At 44.1% G+C, this 19,888-nt stretch overlaps 1 protein-coding gene across 2 annotated transcripts; it reads left to right on the top strand.

Annotated features, from left to right (window-relative positions):
* The first annotated feature begins 48 nt into the window (after positions 1–48).
* Positions 49–18,328, top strand: osbpl1a (oxysterol binding protein-like 1A). Of its 2 annotated transcripts, XM_076153012.1 has the most exons (29): positions 49–338; positions 2,484–2,613; positions 2,692–2,777; positions 2,884–2,958; positions 3,100–3,211; positions 3,333–3,418; positions 3,598–3,742; positions 4,684–4,751; positions 4,844–4,888; positions 5,994–6,067; positions 6,181–6,244; positions 6,366–6,467; positions 6,550–6,672; positions 6,788–6,869; positions 7,707–7,813; positions 10,441–10,603; positions 11,523–11,700; positions 12,576–12,651; positions 12,890–13,024; positions 13,174–13,271; positions 13,558–13,740; positions 13,826–13,933; positions 14,113–14,202; positions 15,528–15,636; positions 16,265–16,372; positions 16,481–16,604; positions 16,705–16,795; positions 17,078–17,098; positions 17,717–18,328. In XM_076153012.1, exons 2-29 carry the CDS (start codon positions 2,490–2,492, stop codon positions 17,817–17,819), a joined length of 2,880 nt encoding a protein of 959 aa, XP_076009127.1. In that variant the 5' UTR covers positions 49–338; positions 2,484–2,489; the 3' UTR covers positions 17,820–18,328. The 2 variants fall into 2 exon arrangements, with proteins under 2 accessions (XP_076009127.1, XP_076009128.1); XM_076153013.1 differs by lacking the exon at positions 17,078–17,098.
* Positions 18,329–19,888: the final 1,560 nt, after the last annotated feature.

Here is a 19,888-nt window from a genome sequence, read left to right as displayed (position 1 = left end):
CGGGTCATGGGAGTTCCGGAGTTAAGATCAGCTGATACCAGTGTAAACACAAGACCAAGACGTGTGTGGGTGTGTATGTATGTGTGTGACAGAGCGCGAGGGAGAGCGTGAACGTAACACACACACATGTTACGCCTGCAGCCCGGTGTTACGGACACATCTGACATGGAGTTTGCATGAGTTTGACGAGGATTCGGGTTGAATTAGCCCGGGAAGAGCGTACGGATCAGGGGGGCTTAGGAATCACATGGCGACCTCTGTGCAGCTCCAGCGGGCCTGAGGGAGCAGATCTGTGTGCTGATTTCATCTCCAAGCCTGGACCAGTCTGACCTGTTAGTGTGAGTGTGAGACACGACAAAGTTCTGATCATGACGAGTCAGAAAAGCTACATTTATCTGGTTTAACTTGTAATAGTTGATGATACACTTTGTACCATGTTGCCATGAGGAGTTGCTGTGAAAAAGATGATGATGATCTCAAACTGCAAAGATTCCAGTAGTTGTGTCTTGGAAAAGCAAATTTAAAGCCTCATGATTACATAAAATCTTACATTTACTGATTCAGTAACTCTGGGCTCTCTACAGTTTGACAAAGGCGTAATAATTAAGATAACATCTGAGTTTGCTGAGTGGGCCATGTGTGAATAAGGAGAGATCAGTGACAAATCCATTCAAAGGTAGAGACAAAGAAAGATGATTAAAGTAAAGTAAATGAAACAACAGGGATCCAAGTCTGAGAATACAGGATTTAAAATGAGATCTGAACTGAGAATCAATTTGACATAATACATTCAGTCCCATGCAGTATTCACCCTGTCAAAACAAAAGCATGAAAGCATCTGTGAAATGAAGGCACACAATGCTGAGCACTGCAAAATTAAGAACAAGACAATAAAACCCATTTCTGCTAATCGAATGCCCCTGACCTCCAGTAGCAGCTTTTAATCATCATATCTGTCATAAAAGACCATAATGTCCTTTTCACGTCTTTGAATTAACTCTCTGATACCTATTCTGGGAAATATGTGTGGACAACTAAAGCATAAGATAAAAGAAACATTGAATCAGGACACTTGAATCAACATGAGATGGTGATGTGCCAGCTAACTAATTATGCAGCGACATGTGATTTCCCGTCCCAGGTGAACCAGTTTCAGTGCCAGGAAACACTTTCTTCTTTAGGCTTCACAGACGGAGTCATGTCAGCGTCAGCCAGCCTTTCGTGTGTTGTGATTCATTGGCACGTGACCTTCGTCAGCCGGCTGTATTGTCTCTGCATACCATCATCTTCAACACAAACTTGAAACGTCATGTGTCACGCTGTATGAAGCGCAGAGACACAGACTTGTTAACTTCCTGCCAGGCCGGTCTGATGACAGCCGCCCTTTGAAATGATTGTGATTCCTCTTTTTCTCTCCTTTGACAGTTGGGAAATTTCCTCCTAATCTTACAAAAGCGGCTCATGGGGCCTTTTATGTCATGAGTCTCACACAGTTGTAGCAGTCGGGACATTATTAGGCTCCCTGACAGCTCGGGGTCTATTTTGAAACCGTTGCAGCACCACTGTACACACCAAGTGAAAACAGACTGGTTTAGTTGCTACAGCTCAGATTTATGCGTTTGCAACTCTTAGCATATTCAACACATACTGCCTGATATTTAACCCTATAAAGTGAGGGGAGACATCAAAATAATGCATAAACAAACCTCTGAGCTGAAGTTAAAACCCTCTAATACCTACCAGGATTCTGTTTTACGCCCTCGTGCAGCCGAGCAGGTGTATTGTGATCACTGGCATCTGTCTATCTGCCTGTCTGTCTGTTTTGTCTGTCTGTCTGTCTGTTGCAGTGATAAGTGTTATCTGATCTGGATCACATTTGTCAGGTTGATAGGGGTGTGGTTCAGGACCTTTGCTATCATGTTTTGGTGTTGTTGTTGTTGTTGTTGTTATCCAGTGTGATTGCGGTGCTGTAATACCCACTTTGACATGTAACATGTTTAATGTTTTGAACCATCGCAGAATGCAGAATCTTCTCTCCCTGGATTCCTTTGGTCTATTCGCTTTCTTTCATAACAGACTTCATAATAGAACAGAGTGGGTTTGGCTATCTATGGCTCATTTAGTCTGAAACTGTTCAGTTTAACGTGCAGAATGTTTTGTTACTTAACCACAATTTAGTAATCCCCAGTAGCTGATTATGAGGTGATTTGTTAAGTGTTTACTTGTGGACTGATGTATTTGTTCATAGACTTTCTCAGAAACCTTTTAGTCAAGCTGCCTCCACCGTTTAGATGCAGACTCTATACATGTTCCTTTGTCTGAGTGGACTTATAAAATCACTCAAGCAGAAATGTGTTATTATCCTGCAGTAAACTCTCAAACCTGTGGCGTGGGTGGAGCATCTCCCTGAGTGCATTTCTACTTTAAATGACTTGTGAAAGCATCGTTGTGTGCCTGTTACCATCTCCATCTTCCCTCTGCAGGGGTCCATGGAGGAGCTGGAGCCAGAGGAGCACTTCCTGCAGTGTGCCAGGAATGGAGACCTGGCCGGGATTCAGAGGCTCCTCATGTCCAAGATCAAGGAAGAGGCCCAGATCGACATCAACTGCAAAGGTACTTCTGCTGACCACATGCCCATGATCGCAGTGTAATGGTGGCGATCTTTGATGTGTGTACTTCCTGTTTCCTCAGGTAAGAGTAAGTCTAACCTAGGATGGACTTCTCTTCACCTGGCCTGTTACTTTGGACACAAAGACGTTGTGGAGGAGTTGCTTAAGGTATTGCTTTGTTTGTTACGAAGATATGAGCTGTTGGCTTAGAATGAGGGCAGCCGTAACCTGTGTGTGTTTGTGTGTGTGTGTGTGTGTTATATACATCCTTTAGGCGGGGGCAGACGTAAACCTGCCCAATAATATCGGGGACACGCCCCTGCATAAAGCTGCCTTCACAGGGAGAAAGGTAGACCAGAGTCATACATGTTCACGTCTGATTTGTAGCTTCCTTTGTCTCTTGACGTCTGTTTGTTGATGGTGTGACGATTTTGTGCATGCATTTATTCATCCCTTCAATCAACCAATCATTCAATCACGTATTGATCAGGAGGTTGTCATGCTGCTGCTGCACTATGATGCATGTGCTACTGTCATCAATGGGACAGCACAGATCCCCAAAGATGTCACTCAGAATGCAGAGATCAGAAGCATGTTGGAAGGTGAGAGTGATGATGATTATGGGTCAATTGATCGCTGTGTTTAATGCTTGGAACTAAATAATCGGTTCTTATCAATCATCTTAATTATTTCTGATCAATCCTGTCCCTTTGCTGACATCAGCGGCTCAGAGAACGGAGGAGAGAAAACTAGAGGAGCAACTTTTGGAAGCCGCAAGGGAAGGAGACTTTTCAACACTAACGGAGCTGGTTAGTGTGTGTGTGTGTGTGTGTGTTTACTGTGAGCGAGCTGAATAAAGTTGGAATATCAAAAGTAATCAGACACAGGCTTCGGTTCTTGGCTAAAGAATAAATAGGGATGGGATGCTTCAATGCCTGAGTCCACCACAGGGACCTTCAGCTGCCTTTGTCCTTTGTGTCCCCTTAAGCTCAACAGGAAGACGCCCCCAGACATCAACTGCAGCGATCTGCTGGGTAACACTCCGCTGCACTGCGCCGCCTATCGAGGCCAGAAACAATGTGCCTTCAAACTGCTCAAGAGTGGAGCCAACCCCAACGTGCAGAACAAGAACGGTGAGCTCCATCAGGCACAGCGGCTGTCATTAAGCACTGCTGCTTTAAACCCAGCGAGGCTCCGCTAAAGCTGCCAAATCTTCAAAAGACTCATAATTAGATGCAGAATGGAAATAATCCCTTTAATGATTTATTTTCTGTGTTGTGCTCAAGATTAATTTATAATTTGGCTCATTTATCAAGCCTGTTTCAAAACATGTGTAATGATGTTCATTGATTTTTGCAAAGCTGAATTGAAAGTAGAAAGAATTAATAATTAGAGAACCAAAGTCATTTCCTCAGATGAGTCAGTGTGACACATGTCATTCAACTTATAATCACCGTGACTCGGTGGCTTTCTTCATGTTCCTTAGATTCTGGATGAGCCACAGTCAGGATTCTTATGACCACATCTCCATTTTTAAAGTCAGATGTGTGAGAGGGGCCAGATTATTGAGGTCATGGTTGTTTGTGGTGCAGAGAATGGACTGATGCACTTTAAACTCAGCTTGTTAAGTTGGCCAAAGATATTGAGTGAATTTAAATAGGCTTAACTCACATTTTCAGGCTCGCCCAATGTCTTTAATTTAGTATAATCAGTCTGTTTCAGAGGTTGTAGTGTAAATACAAGCTCACGTTTCCTTTTTGAATGTATTATCTTAGCGTATGATCATGGGATCAGTAGTATTCTGTATCAATTGTTGTGTTGACAGTTGTCGACTTCATGTTCATTGTTTGTTGAAGCTGTTGTTGAATTTCCCAGGAAACTATATTTATCTTGGTTGTAGCCTGTAGTCAGACAAAGTACATGACAGTCAACCAGAGATCACTGATGAAAGCTTTATTTACAAATATACACATTAAGCATTTTATATATAAGCTATAATCATGTGTGTGTTAGTCTGATAAGCACTGCTGGATTCTGTCTTGTGACTGGTCTAACGTAAAGCCATGTTTGACAGGCCAGACTGCCTTTGACCTGTCCAGTGACACAGTAATGAAGCAGGTCCTTGAAGGCGACGCTCATCGGGTGAGTGCTCAGCCGACACGGAGCTCCTCAAAGTTACTGTGATGAGTTTTGCTCTCAGAGGTCTTCACCTTCATCGTGTCTGTGCTCTGCAGGGTTTGGCTCGACATGTGAAGAAGCATGAGGGACCCCTGTGGAAGGTAGAGTGGGAAACAGATCAATCTGACTGCCGCACCACGTTTAGACTTAGAGACATTGTGAAATATGGTAAATCCAGTTCTCTGCTTTGCTCTGGTGGGAAGATAAAAAGCTGCTTATGGACAATTAGCTTTAAAAACAAATACGTAGACGTCTAAGCCTGCTTGGAATTTGTCCTCGAACAATTGTTATCAGATAAGAAGACATTTTACAGAAACCTACAATATATTTACATTTCATTCCTTCCATATTTGTTTTTTGTGCAGAACTGAAGGATTTTGTTCAGAGTCTAGTTTGTAGATTTTATATCAAATAAGCTGAAATTGAATAAAAAGTAATAATAGGAAGAAGTTTTGTTCTCATTCTTGTTAGGAGAATAACTTGAACAGCTTTTGTGTGAGAAGAGAGTTCAGCAGTTTGTAAATCAGAAGGCAATCAATGGGATTTCAGGCTGATTAGGTGATTGATTGATGCCTTTCCTTTTTCTCCCAACCTTTTCACTGAAGTCAAAAAAAGGCAGCGAATAGATGAAATAATGCCTCAGTTCCACAACAAATACAGTTTCGTAGTTTGTTCTTTTTTTAAACGCACATTTAAACCTGACTGACTTGTTCCATCTCATAATAAAGGCTGACAGGAAGCTTAGAGGAGAGAAAGTGACGCCCAGGGAACAAAGATGTCCTTTTGCAGTGAGGTGAACTTCAGTTCAGTTTTGGAATGGTGCCACATTTGCGTCGCGTGGGATGTGTAGCAGTGGGGGGAAGTAACCATGGTTACAACATGTAAGCCTTTCACACCTTCAGACAACTCAAGATGGCAACCTCAAGTGTCCACTGGCACACAGAAATGAAAACCGATCCACCGTCAAGTTAGCCACCAGCTTAACCAACCTACTCAACCCAAGCTGCCCTGATCATAGGCCACGCCCCCCACCACCCCACCCCCCACTGACCCTGGAGGTGGAACAGTGCCTTTCACCTATCTTGTGTATTCTGTACTTGTATTTGTGGCATTAGGCTCTCCGCACTGCCGCAATCATCAGACCAATCCAAATCAAGGACGCAGTGAGGCAGAATACTGATTGGGCTCTTGTCTCATTCTCTGCAGAGCTCCAGGTTTTTCGGCTGGCGTTCCTACTGGGTCGTCCTTCAGGATGGAGTCTTGTCCTGGTATTCCAAACAGTAAGTGGAGGGCGATTTTGGCTGCACTCATCTCACGCAATCACACGCAGTACGTGGAAGGCTGGGAGAAATCTAAAGTGATGTGTGTGTGTCTGTGTCTCTCACACCTAAAGGTCAGATGCAGCCTCCAACTCCAGAAGGCAAGGCTCTAAATCGCTGACACAGTCTCACTCTTTGGTAAGAGAGTTCCATAAAGTTAACTTGCTTTTCTGACTGAACTTTTGCATTTGTTTAACTCTTACATAAAGGAATAAGATGCACTTTCCAGTCTGCATCATCTTTATGTTCTGCTCGTCAGGTCAAAGCCAAGGATAGCTGCTTCTTTACCCTCAAGTGCTTTGACGACAGCGTGCATCACTTTAAAGTGTCGCCTGTAAACGACCCGGAGGGAACCAGAAAAGTACGCATCGTCCCTCTAATGACTAAAGCGTCTTCCATACTACTATCTTTGCATATTGAGCTGCAGCAAAACTATATTTCAGGCTTGGCTGGACGCGCTGGAGGAGCACTCTGCTTACAGCACTCACTACTGCTCCCAGGACCAGGGCAGCGAGGAGGAGGAGGAGGAAAGGGTGTCACTGGGAGACCTAACAGACTCATTACAGGTGGCCATAAACACAAACAGCATAATTAGGATGGAAGCGTAATGATGTGTAATATTTTCCCCCCCAGGTCTCCCTCTGTGTGCTGCCTTTGTTCATCTTCTTCTCTTTGTAACAGACGGCTGAGGCCGGCCAGGAGAAACTGGAGGAGGTGGTGATGGCCTTTCTGTCCATGGTGAAAGATGAGCGGCTGGCAGAAAGTAAATCCCACTTATTTCAATATAAAATGGAAGGAAACGTTTCAGTTACTGTATATGCGTTTATGCAGATTGAAGCAAACGCAAGGGGGAGCTGGACCTTTAAAACAACACGTCTAACTCTCCCTTGCTTGAGGCGCCACTGTGCACACTGAGCGAAGACACCAACTGACTTCCCAGCAATGATTTTGGTCAAACACCTCAAACACTTATTCACTCGCCTCATGATTTGTGTCTAAAAGCTTTTCGACACCTGGTTTGTGCTTCAAGCCGCCTCAGACTGATGACCAAAGGGTTTCTGCTGATTTGTGCCATTCAAAGACATAGAGGCATCGGTCTGCTTTACATTTTGCTTCATCCCAAAGGAATCTCTCGGTTTTGCCATACAAACATTCACAGTAACCTTCTGTGAAGTGAACAACAAGATGACTGAGATCTCATCAAAGCCCAGAGGATCAAAAAGCGACCCGGGTCCCCTTCAAAGTCTGAACACAAAAAGCAATGGGGTCATCTCCTAGCTGGTTCCTGTTCAGGTTCACTTTACTGATCTGGGTAGAAGAAGAACTTCCTGTGAAACACCCACACAAGTTGCTGTGCCTGTTTGTTGCTCTGAGATGAAATTAAACTCTTATACTCTTTTACTGTCACTCTTCCAAATCCTCTCCTGTGAGACCAGAATTCCCCCTGGGAGGATATTAAAGTGCATTTTATTTTATCTATTCTTATTATAAACGCTGTATTATCTTCATGATGGCTGCAGTTTGTCCTTGAGCAACTCATTTGACTTTCCTCCCAGTTTCCTCTCATTAACACATTTTTGGCTCTTTTGTCTTCCCTCAGGGTTTCCAGCAAGCATATTGCAGAAGATGCAGGAAGTGTGTGAGCTGTCCAGTGAGAGCAGCTCCAGCCTCCGCGTCTGTCTCAGCCTTTTCTCCAGACAGGAAGGGGTGAGTGTGACTTTCCCCCAGGACACGTTTGAATGTTTCATGGCTGCCCTGCCGTGTCTTTGTCTCTTCCTCCACTAATTATCAGCAGAAGTGTATTCTCCAGTACTCCGGTTTCATTACCAGATAAGAAAATGCTAGAATCTAGATGCTGTAATTAACAGGAAGCCTACCGTCTTTGGTTAATAGCTGAAGTAGGCCCTGTATTATTCTTTATACAGATCCACATTTAAAAACATGAGGCTCCATATGAAAGCGAGAGACAATTTACACTTCCTTGTGAACAAAGCTCATTTCAGTGCATTGATTATAAACTGTCAGATGGGATTTCTTTGTGTGTCGTTCAATGGATTTGATTATAATGGCTAGATTACACCCTCCCAAAAAAAACAAAAAAGATGCACAGGCTCATAGCTCACCCCCCCCCCCCCCCCCCCCCCACCCCCCCCACCCCCCTCCTCTCACCCACCCCCCCTGCTGCGATGATGAAATAATACAAAACTTCAAGACAGACTTTATAATAATAATAATAATAATACATTTTATTTGTAGAGCACTTTTCATATCCATTTTCATACAAACTGTTAGTCAGTCAAAGACATCTACATCTACAACATGGAATGTTACAGATTTAGAGGTACAGCTGAGTCCAGATCCTGATCCTGATTCTGATCTTGCAGCTTATGTCTGTAAAATCTTTCCATCATGTATTTAAAACAAATCACGAATCCAGAATGAATGTTTCCTTCCTTCTGTCTCTATCCCTGCAGAAGTATAGTTAAACGACTTTTACACTGCTTTATATTAATTTATACGTACTTTACATAATAAAATCCATTTTCTCCATTAGGAATTTGCAATTAAGGGTTCAGTGTGTGAATTGAGTGTTTCAGCTGGATGGCAAACTCCTGGACACGTGTGGGGGAGTTGTAATGCCACGGGTAACAAAAGTCTAGAAGCAAAGTGCTCTGACCAGCATAGTGTTATTAGAGTAACACAGGCGTCCAGCTCAGTGTTTGTGTGGGTGTGTGTGTGTGTGTGTGTGACTGCTGCTGTGTGTGTGTGTGTGTGAGCAGCTGAGACATGGCTGAGCATGTTTACAAACGCATGTGTCCATTTGCATGAGCGTGTGTCTGTTCACGCGTGTTTGATTTGCTCATTAAGGAGATCTGACATGTTGTCGCACCGCAGCCGCTCCTCGTGCGTCCGAGTGTTTGTATGCAGCCATGAATGCACAGGCGGCTTGTTGCATATGTAAATGAAGGCGTGTTCACTCTCACTTTGTAATGCACAGGTTCAGTTTGTTCACACCTGCAATCTGCCAAAGTGGGAAATGTAAATCTGGCAATCTGACCCAACCTCCATCAGCTTCTGCATCAGAAATCTGCATTCTAAAATGGTGAAAGTGTCATATAGGACACCAGAGTCGTTGAAGGCTAAAGATCTGGACCCTAATGAGGCTTATTCAAATCAGGAAACTAGAAATGCTGTTCTGCTTGGAAAGTGTTTGGAATCCACCGGCTGTGTCGCTTTTGTCAACGTTCCCACACTCACACACACTAACAAGGCTTCATCTCACAAACAAAACTGTTGAGTTTCTCAGGGATCAGTACAAGTGACAGCAGCACAAGCACACAATACTCACACACACACACACACTCACACTCACACACACACAGGGCGAGCTGCCATCGTTCGGCCCTTTGAGTCACCCACATGATGTTCTGATGTTCTGATGTTTGTTGCCTTGTGAAACAAACTCCTGCCTCGCCGAAGTGTCCTTGAAGAAAAATGCTAAATCTTCTCCTCGGTCTGGTTTTGTTTCCGGCTCACACCCGCGTTTGAGTTTGTGTAGCAGGAGTTTCACCTTTTTAAAGATGGAGAACTTTGTGTTTGCGTCGCCTGGTTACCATCTTCACCATCAAACTCCCCCTACTTCACATCTCAGGCAGTCCAGAGATAAACACACTCCGGGGTCTCTCACACACAATCAGTGTGTCGATGGAAACTCTGAAGTCAGATTTGGGAAATGAGCATCAATCTTCAGCAATCTTCATATTATCAACAGTAATGTCCCGGCTAAGAGGGAGGTTTGTCTCTCTGTTTATGTCCTGGTCCATGACCGTCATTTGATCTCGTCTTCTTCCATGGGAATCATGTTCTCCTCCGGCCATTTGAGACAGCAGCATCAAGGCAGCCGTCCTCCTTCACAGATAAACATGGCTCGTCCCACTACGCGCTCGCTCTCTCTCTCTCTCTCTCTCTCTCTCTCTCTCTCTCTCTCTCTCTCTCTCTTTCTCTCTCTGCCTCTGCTGATCCAAGGGCAGTGCAGAGGTGGGATCAGTCAACATGCTGCTTATTTACAGACCGACTGAGTGCTATTAAAGCTGGCCCGACATTCACACACACACACACACACACACACACACACAGTTTTCTCCTGTTTGAAATGAAGACCCTCTTGGAACCAGATTCTTGCTCATTATATTCGGTTGTCAGCCGTCTAATTTGGAAACAGCAATTCGGGGCGGTCTGAATGTTTCTCATAGTAATTTGTCTATTCCTGTGTGTGTGTGTGTGCGTGCGTGTGTGTGTGTGTGTGTGTGTGTGTGTGTGCGCGGTGCGCTCAGGTGCGCAGTCTGAAATTGGAGCAGGAGGTGGAGAAGAATAAGATCCTCTCTGAAGCGCTGCAGACTCTGGCCACTGAGCACCACGAACTTGAGCAATCCGTCGTCAAGGGATCGCCACCGCGAAGCGCCCTGAGCGAGGATGAGTTCCACGACGCCGTGTCTGGTGAGTCGACAGCCATCACACAGGGCCGCTCGGGTGGGAGGGGGCATTGATGTCGGGTGATGTTGTGACAGGCGGCGCTCACACTCGGCGCTCTGTCGTTCACCTGTAGGACAGTGGAAGGTTTCTCCCTGAGGGCAGAGGCCTTTTGGTTCGTTTACCGCTGCTTTGAGACAAACGCAAGTGTTACCTGTTGTGATGAAATGACTCTGAGCCGTTACATGAGGATGTTTGTGCGTGGAGGCTGTGCATGGAGTGTTAACACAAGAAACTGGGCCTCGGGGGGGATTTTCCATAATTGCCTTGACAGTTTGGTTTGTTTGAAATGTACTTAAAGAGGATTTCTGCCTCTAACTTTTCACGCTTTGGTAAAGATGAAAAGGATTTGTTTAATTTTGTGTGATGAGGGTTGCTGAATACTTAACGTCTCACTTCTCCAGGGGACAGAAAATAAATTGGGGATGATATTGGATGTGTGAAAGCTGAGTCAGGTTGATTTGTCACGTCTCCATTTACCTGCACGCTGCATCTGGATTCATTGTTGTAATAACTGAGGCTGTGTTGCTGCTGAGCCTGAGCATGAATATGCTAATGAGGGGTGACTAATGTGCTAAATTAGATCATTCACACATCACACAGGCTTTACAACAGGACTGCACAGGATATCCTCAGGGCTCTGATAAACTACTACAATGTCTCAACACACTTCCATTGCACCTCCACTCTCTAGTTATGAACATGTGGGTTTTCTCCTCATATTCCACTTTGTGTACGCATAATTGGATTCATTGACTCTTAATTAACAGTCTTTTTCCATTTCCCTTTGCAAATAGCTGTTGAATAGTGTGAAGAGCGCTGAAATGTAAGCGTGTGTGTGTCTGTGTGTGTGTGTCTGTGTGTGTGTCTGTGTCTGTGTCCCCAGATTCGGACTCTGAACACTCACTGAGCGGCTTTGAGACTGTGGCCAGCCACTCCTTTGATGAGGACGACCAAGTCTCTCTCATGCTCAGCAGCCATTGTACTACACCCACCAGCATGTTGCAGGAGGATCACCATGGCGACAAGGAGGAGACTCAACCCAATGGGATCGCAAGGCATAGGTCAGCGGTGTTTGTTTGCCCCCGCGGGTTCCTGAATGGGGCCATGACTCCCTGTGCTTTCATCTACTTCTCAACCACAAAATCAATAAATTGAAGAAAGGCTTTTTTTATTTGTCATTCTATTAATTTGTCCTTTGAGCTTTGCCTCCTCCCGACCCTCTCCCGGCCCGGCCTCCCCCCGGAGAGCTTTTTAATTCCGTCTGATATTTATTTTGATTTCATTTCTTCGCTCAGGTCTTTCCAGTGCACAGCGTGAATAATTTAGAGTCGGGGCTCGACGGGCGCAGGCCAGAGAAAGACGCGTATTCAACCAGGACCAAGTTGTGTGTTGTTGGGCCTGTTAAATATTGATGAGGTCACAGTGTAATGCAATAATCAGTCTGCAGTCCGATCTGATGGTGGCTAATGTCTTCGGGAACCAAAGGTTTTTCAGAGGAAGAGTATTAACTTTTGTTTACGTGCCTGATTTGCTTATCGCTCAAACTTTAACTTTTATATTGGTATTGATCGTTTCTCTGGACGTTTTGCTTGTTTCTGAGTTTGCATCAGAGGCTTTGGATGATGGGATTCACTCCATCTAACATAATTGCTGCTTTTAGAATACGCCAAGGTGCATTCATGTGAGAGGAGGGTGGCAGACGGGGGCGCGGCTGAAGAGGTGGCTGTGTGTTGGTCTGGAAAATGACTTGCATGACATCATAGAGGTTTTTCTGTATGTGTGCCACAGATGACAAGAGTGAAAAATGTGTACAGATCAATAAGTGAACTGTATTTAAGATCAGACTCTCACATGAACTGCGTCCGTTTAGGAGCTTTGGCATCATAGAGTTTGTGCCGGTGTGTGTTAATGTGTGTTTGTTTGCGTGTTGTTTTAGGTCCACCTTACCTGCACCGATGTTTTCCAGAAATGACTTCAGCATTTGGAGCATCCTAAGGAACTGCATCGGCATGGTGAGCTGGCAGTGATGAAGACCAGCGTGATGCTCTTATGTTGCCCTCCAAACCTCTCTGAACAGACTCAGAAAATATAAAAACAATTATTCCCCTGTGCATCTGTACTACCAGATTAGGAAATGAGTGTTGTGTGTAAATGAACTTGTGTAAATGAAGCAGTGAAGGCGTCGCTGTGGCTGTGTTGTCTCTCTGCGATGCCTCTTCACCACTGAGTTCCTCTTCATTCTTCCATCAGGAACTCTCCAAGATCACAATGCCTGTGATTTTCAATGAGCCACTCAGTTTCCTGCAGCGTCTGACCGAGTACATGGAGCACACGTACCTCATCCACCAGGCCAACGCCGCCACAGACTCCATCGAAAGAATGAAGGTAGGGAGTCAAATCATCTGCACTGCTATTACCAAGTGCTTAACTTAGCGCCCTGTCATCCTGTTTTCCTATTAATCGGCCTGCATTTGACCTTTGTTGTTGTATATCACGTATATAAACATGAGTGGGTGTTCATTTCCTGTGTGTAGTGTGTGGCTGCGTTCGCTGTGTCCGCTGTGGCTTCCCAGTGGGAGCGGACAGGAAAACCCTTCAACCCCCTGCTGGGAGAAACATATGAGCTGGTCAGGTGAGTGGGAGTAGTGAACATACCGCATATCGTTATATAGAAGGGGACAAATCAAAGGACAGGTAGGGGTTTATCTTTAAGAGTAAGTGGACTTGTGCACAGGCGTGTGTAGTCGATACCAAAGTATCCTGATGCTGATCCAGCAGCTCACAGTGGCTCAACGTCTTACAAAGACACTTTACATCGATTTCTACTTGAATTACTCTCTATCATCTCTACTATCTCTGTGTACTCATCTACTTAAATACATGACCTGATTCTGCTGCTGTCCGTCTGTTTATCTCAGAGAGGACCTGGGCTTCATGCTGATCTCTGAGCAGGTGAGCCATCATCCTCCTGTCAGCGCCTTCCATGCACAGGGGCTCAACCAGGACTTTCTGTTCCACGGATCCATCTATCCCAAACTCAAGTTCTGGGGCAAGAGTGTGGAAGCTGAGCCCAAAGGCACCATCACACTAGAGCTGCCCAAGTAAAAACATCCACTACTTCCTGTTTTCTAACATTTACACTTACATATTTCACTTGAATACTCCTTAAGCGTCTGTTTCCTCTAGGTATAACGAAGCGTACACATGGACAAATCCTACATGTTGTGTTCACAACATCATCGTGGGCCAGCTGTGGATCGAGCAGTATGGGAACATGGAGCTGCTTAATCACAGGTAAGAAGAGGAAGATTAACATCATACTTATGAAAATGACAAATAATGTTTTGGGACTAAAGGCTGAGGGAAATCTGAGCAGTAAGGAGGAAACTGGAGGAAGAGGTGAAGAAGAGGAAGCTTCATGTGACTCAGTGGAGAGTGAGAGAGTGAGAAGATTTGTTGTTGTTTTTGCACAGAACTGGTGAGAAGTGCTGCTTGAATTTCAAACCATGTGGCCTTTTTGGCAAAGAGCTGCACAAGGTGGAGGGCTACATTCTGGACAAAAGGTACGGTTCACTTTGAGTCATTTGAATGAAATGTTGTCCTTCCGGCTGTTAGAATAACACATGACTCAATGCCACATGTATCTAACATCATTCTTTGTGCGGTGGATGTGTATTTAAGCCAACATGTTCTGCCCACGCCACCCGGCTAGTTTGCAATCAATCTCCTTGTACTGTTGCTGCTGCTGCTGCACATGGTGTGAGGCTACAGGTCAAGGCCTCCGTGCTCCACTCTGGCTCAGCTACACCCATCTTCTTTACTTTGTATTCACTTAAAGATAAATCTATTCCATGTGAGTCAACTGCTCTTGTGCTTAAGCGTGGCTTAGAAATGAATAAGGGCACTAATTTAGTTTGAAAGCTGTAGAAAGTAGTGACATAACAAGAGAAAAGGACAGAACAAAGTCACCGCTACATTATTTTCCAATTTCCCTCATCAAGTTCAGCTTCATTCAGCATGAGGACACAAAGCAACTTTACACAGTCAATGAACTATTCATCCAACAAATAAACTGTGATTTTACACACAATATACATATGTGCTGATATTATAAAGGCAAAAATGTGATTTAAGCCCTTTACATGGATGAAGTATACTGATGTGTTAAGTAATCAGTCCACCTCTGTGAATCTGAAGTATGTAGGTCGGTCTGTGGCTTTAAGTTTCCTACCAGAGCTCCCACAGCGTGACATAAACACACAAATCTATCTTTATCATCATTATCAGTTCACAATTTACCCAATAAATAATTCATGGTCTCAAACTGGAGGTCTCAGGGGAGCAGAGGCCTGTTTGGAGGATGAAACGTAAATAGACGTAAGACTCAGACGAAGCTGCTTTAATGTCTCATGAAAGATCCAGTAGCAAGAATACAAACAACAGATGGCACCGTCAGAGAGAAAAAAAGGAGGACGAGCGACACCACACACACAGCAGCGCAGCGATGACTCAACACTACCGACTCCTATAAAGCAGAAGAAGAAGAAGAGCGTGCAGGCAGGAGAACTCAGTGATGTGTCAACCTGCGGCTCATACAGTGAGCAGGGTTATGTAGAAACACAACACACTGATGACAAGAACACATGGAAGGAAAGGGAGCGCAGGCAAAACACACACACTGACAAAACCTCTCCTTCCTCCAGACACACCGACAAAACCTCTCCTTCCTTCAGAACGTGTCATTGACTCAAAGTGCTTATTGAGGCTTTTGAGGTTGTTTGCTAGACGATTTAGCTGACAAAAGGGAAAATCGGCAGGATGTGCTTTTAAGGCCATTATTATAGTGCTTGTGTGTGTTTATTTGTGTGTGTGTGTGTCCCCTATCCAGCAAAAAGAAGGTGTGTGCTCTGTATGGCAAGTGGACAGAGTGCCTGTATGTCATCGATCCTCCCGCTTTCGAGGCTTCTAAGAGAGGCGACAAAAAAGGCAGCAAACAGGTACGAAATGCCAATTTGGCCCAGAACGCCTTGGCTTCCACGTGAAACCCGGCCCAGGAAACGAGACGCGGCCAAAGCTCAGTTGGATCGCTCAGCTGAGTCGAGCCGGAGATTACAAAAAGACTGATAAACACTTATTTGGAAAAAAAGCTTTTCTAATAACCAATTCTTCTTTCTGACAGCTCTGTCACCAGACTGTCATTTCCATTTCAGTGTCACTTCTGCAGGTCTTGATTAATGACTCTGTTTCCCCCTTATTCCCCAGCTGTGACTCCTACACTTTCAGAATGTGTTTCAATTTATAGGTGATCGCTGTAGTCCCTCTCAACACAGCATTTATAACAGATTTCTGTCCATGACTCGCCTAAAAGTCCCTTCATTGTGTCTTGGACTTTGTGAAACCGATTGTTTCTCCACCATCATGTGTTTACACCCCATCCAAGATCAGAAAAGAAAGAAATACAACATAATCCCATATCACAAACCAACAAATTCATCCCCTTTAAAAACACACACTTGCCTCATGGTACATATTAATGAATCAACACTATAAATCAGTGACTTAGAGCATTTGTAGGAGAACGTTTCATTAATATTTGGTATTTGTGTGTAACTTGCTGATGTGCAGGGCAGCAGTGATGCAGAGGAGTCTTCCCTGCAGACAGAGACGGTGGAGATGATCCCAGGCAGTCAGCTGCTGTGGAGAATCGCACCCAGACCTGCAGACTCTGTCCAGGTCAGAATGACACAGCAGACCTCAGCTGTAACTGAAGCACAGTGAGAGGAAGATGTCCTGGAATCTGAAATGTGATTTAATATAAATCTGATTTGATTCTTATTGAAGATGTACAGCTTCACATCCTTTGCAATGCAAATGAACGAGCTGCACAAGGACATGGAGGGAGTCCTTCCTAAAACCGACTGCAGGCTGAGACCGGACATACGGGCCATGGAGAACGGAGACATTGGTGATGACTGCACATCCAAATATCACAGTACAGGAAGATGAGAGTGATACTCTTTTTCCTGTGCGGCGCTGCAATTTGCCTTTGTTGTCGTTTCACACAGACCTCGCCAGTGAGGAGAAGAAAAGGCTGGAGGAGAAACAGAGGGCTGCTCGCAAAAGCCGCTCCAAATCTGATGAAGAGTGGAAGACGAGGTGAGCTTATTAATGAAGCTGAACAATTCAATATGTCCTCGTCTCCAAACCACTCTGCTCTGCCGCCATTCATGTAATTAGCAAATATTTGTGATAAGGTTTTATTGTGACCTCAGTGTAATTGCAATCTTTGTGACTGAAAGAGCCAAATAATTACAAGACGTATAAAGACCCAGGGCTTTTGACGTGAATTAGAATTGTATATTTTAAAAGTTTAACCCTGGTCAAGTGTAATTTCTCTTTGTGTTTTTCCTGCTGTTGCTTCCTGGCTTTGATGTTAAGGAGCGCTGCCCTTGGTCCAAGGTTAGAGATCCCTGCTGTCTGGATTGTGTCTTACATGTGTGACACTGTGTGATCCTGTAGTGCCACTCGCCTTAAACAGCACCTTTACCTGTCCCTTTGTCTGTTTAGAGTGAAATTTGACTAGTGTGAATTAACTATTAATCTGTTACCTCCCTATCGTCTGCATGGCAGCTCCCCCTACTGGCACGTGGTGGAATTACAAGACAATCCGCTTTCCAAATATTCTATGTTTTCCTTTTCTGCAACAAATTTCACTTTAGTTAGAAGCAAACAACCGACACTTTCAAAAACCATGAATGATCTATAAGCCTCTAATGATGTCGCTGTTTCACTTTCTATCCAGTACAATTCAGTGGTTTTCAAACTTTGTCCACCCAGTACCTCTGAGCAAACAAAAACAACAAAATAAATCCTCATTTGATTAAATTGAAAGATAACAATGATGCCCATTTATTTGTGAATAAGTTGTAATAACAAAATCAGGATAGATTTCAATGCAGAAATCATTTTGCGTACCACCAGGGGGTACACATTACACAGTTTGAGAACCACATGTGTATGAATGTCCTGGTTGGTGGGCTGCATGAGGCTGACGTGTTCCTGCTGCTGTGTCCTCAGGTGGTTCCATCAGGGTCCAAACCCCCACACCAGCACACAGGACTGGCTGTTCTGTGGTGGATACTGGGACAGGAACTACAGCCAGCTGCCAGACATTTATTAGTGGACAACGCAAACAAGCACAGAGTGACTTCATCTTCATCGTTTTTAATGGAATATCTACAGTAAATACAGGCAAGATGCATGTAGGTACTCAACAGTGTGGCCTTATTCTATCACACCATGCACAGAGATGTCAATAATCAATATTTAAAAGGTGAAGTCCTTTGACTCTGCTCTGAAGTGCAGCACTTGTATTTATATGTAGACCAGGTTTCTGTTCTCTGTCTACTTTTAGACTGATGCCCAGGGGATCGTGGCTTTAGCGTCCGTGTGTCTTGTTTTAAATGTTGCTAATAGTGTTGTGTTGTGTATATCTGTATATAGACCTGACACTTCCTGAAATGTAACCACTGTGACATTCATGTCTCACCTGGACTCCTCATAGAACAGCTCAGCTTGTATTGCAATCACAGGTCATCATCTCCTCTCCTTGTAAAATTATGACTTTGCTTACTAAACACATTCTGTATATTTTCTTTACTAAACCTATAAAGTGACTTTATGAAAAGGTGTTTTGATTGTCCTGCTGCTTCTTCAGAATAGCATAAAATAAGATCTGTGCATCGTTCAGCACAACAGATTGATCTAAAATAGGGTTGAAGTCCTCTTCAGTACATAATATTGATATGCATGTCTTTATTTGTCGAGTCAATGGCAAATTGGATTTCCCACATCTGGACTTACAGGTTGAAGTCTATCTTTAAATTACATTACATTACGTTCATTTGGCAGACGCTTTTATCCAAAGCGACTAACATTACATTACTTCGCAGAGGGGGGAGCAATTGTGGGTTCGGCGCCTTGCTCAGGGGCACCTCAGCAGGGACTCGAACCGGCGACCCTCCGGTTCCCAAGCGGAAGCTCTACCCACTGAGCTACTGCTTCCCTATCTTAGCTTCATTAGATAAATCTGTGTTTTTCCTCCACAAATATCACACTGGTAACATGTGTGAGCTAAAATTGGCATCAGAAACTAATGAGATCCGTGATAAACATCTTTTTGAAGCTGTCAATCACTCTGCATGGAGCTACAGCAGTCCCACAGTGACAATGTGTCACTAGTGATTTTTGTAACGCTTCTATTCATATTCTGTGACGTATAGAGACATCAAATGGTTTTTAGAAATAAATGAGGATGGAGCAGCTGGAGGAGTTGTGATTCATCTGGGTGTTATGTTGTAAATAGATTTGTTTATAAGACTTACAGAACCAAAAATAGGATAATTGTTAATAATTCAAACTCAAATTCAAAATCTGATATTCCTTTTTTGTTGATTTAGATGTTGCACTAACATATCTGGATACCTTTATACCATACAAGGGCATAAATGGAGCCAGTTTGTCATTTTTGGTCCCTTGGGAAACTTACGCAAAGTCAGTGAAGGTGGAGTAAGAGGGTGTGTGGGGTGTGTAAGGTTTCATTCATGAGTTTGCAGGGCAGCTGTTGACGCTGACGTGGCCAAACACACTGGAAGCTGATTCTAATGCGACAAGCTTCCCATCGACCTTCACATTTCGCATACAGCCAACAAAAGAAGCAGACACAGGCGCTCGGCTGGGCTCGGATGTGCCTGTACGGAAAGAAGAAGAAAGTAAAGGCAGACAAATGAGAGCCTGGGTTACTGTAGATATGTTTCCAAAGGAGTTCTGTGAGAGTTTTCAATATATTTACCTCCAATGTAAAGAGAATCCAGCTTTGTAGAGTCTGAGGCAGAAGGGAAGCTGGCTGCTCTCTGCTCAGACACAGAGTCCACCTCTAGTTTGATCACCTCACGCTGTTTGGAAACTGAGGAGACAAAAACACAGGAATAACAAAATCACAGCCACTAAAGTTTGATCAATTGTGTAATGAGTGTCCATTTGTAAGAAATCGTACCTGTAACCATGTGAAACTTCCCATCACAGAGGTTTCCAGGAGGTGTCACACAGACGCTGACAGCACGGCTCCCATAATTCACTCTGACACACACCTGCCGCAGGGTTAGAAAGTCATATTGCATTCTGTCATCAGCGCTTGCAGTTTGCCTTGATCAGTTGCAATTTCCAACAAATCAAATTTTTTTATACCTT

The sequence above is a fragment of the Genypterus blacodes genome, unplaced genomic scaffold (assembly GCF_046128005.1).
Source record: "Genypterus blacodes isolate CSIRO-AG114 ecotype Tasmania unplaced genomic scaffold, CSIRO-AGI_Gbla_v1 ptg000058l_1, whole genome shotgun sequence".
NCBI classification, from domain to species: Eukaryota; Metazoa; Chordata; class Actinopteri; order Ophidiiformes; family Ophidiidae; genus Genypterus; species Genypterus blacodes.
Note: the sequence above shows the minus strand (reverse complement) of the source record. Positions and strands in the feature narration are given on the sequence as shown.

Bases quoted from the DNA above. Each gene is read 5' to 3' on its own strand.
- osbpl1a (XM_076153012.1), top strand. From the start codon at position 2,490: ATGGAGGAGCTGGAGCCAGAGGAGCACTTCCTGCAGTGTGCCAGGAAT. The intron at 6,068-6,180 runs GTAAGTGGAGGG...TCACACCTAAAG, and splicing joins TTGTCCTGGTATTCCAAACA to GTCAGATGCAGCCTCCAACT. The intron at 12,652-12,889 runs GTGAGCTGGCAG...TTCTTCCATCAG, and splicing joins TAAGGAACTGCATCGGCATG to GAACTCTCCAAGATCACAAT.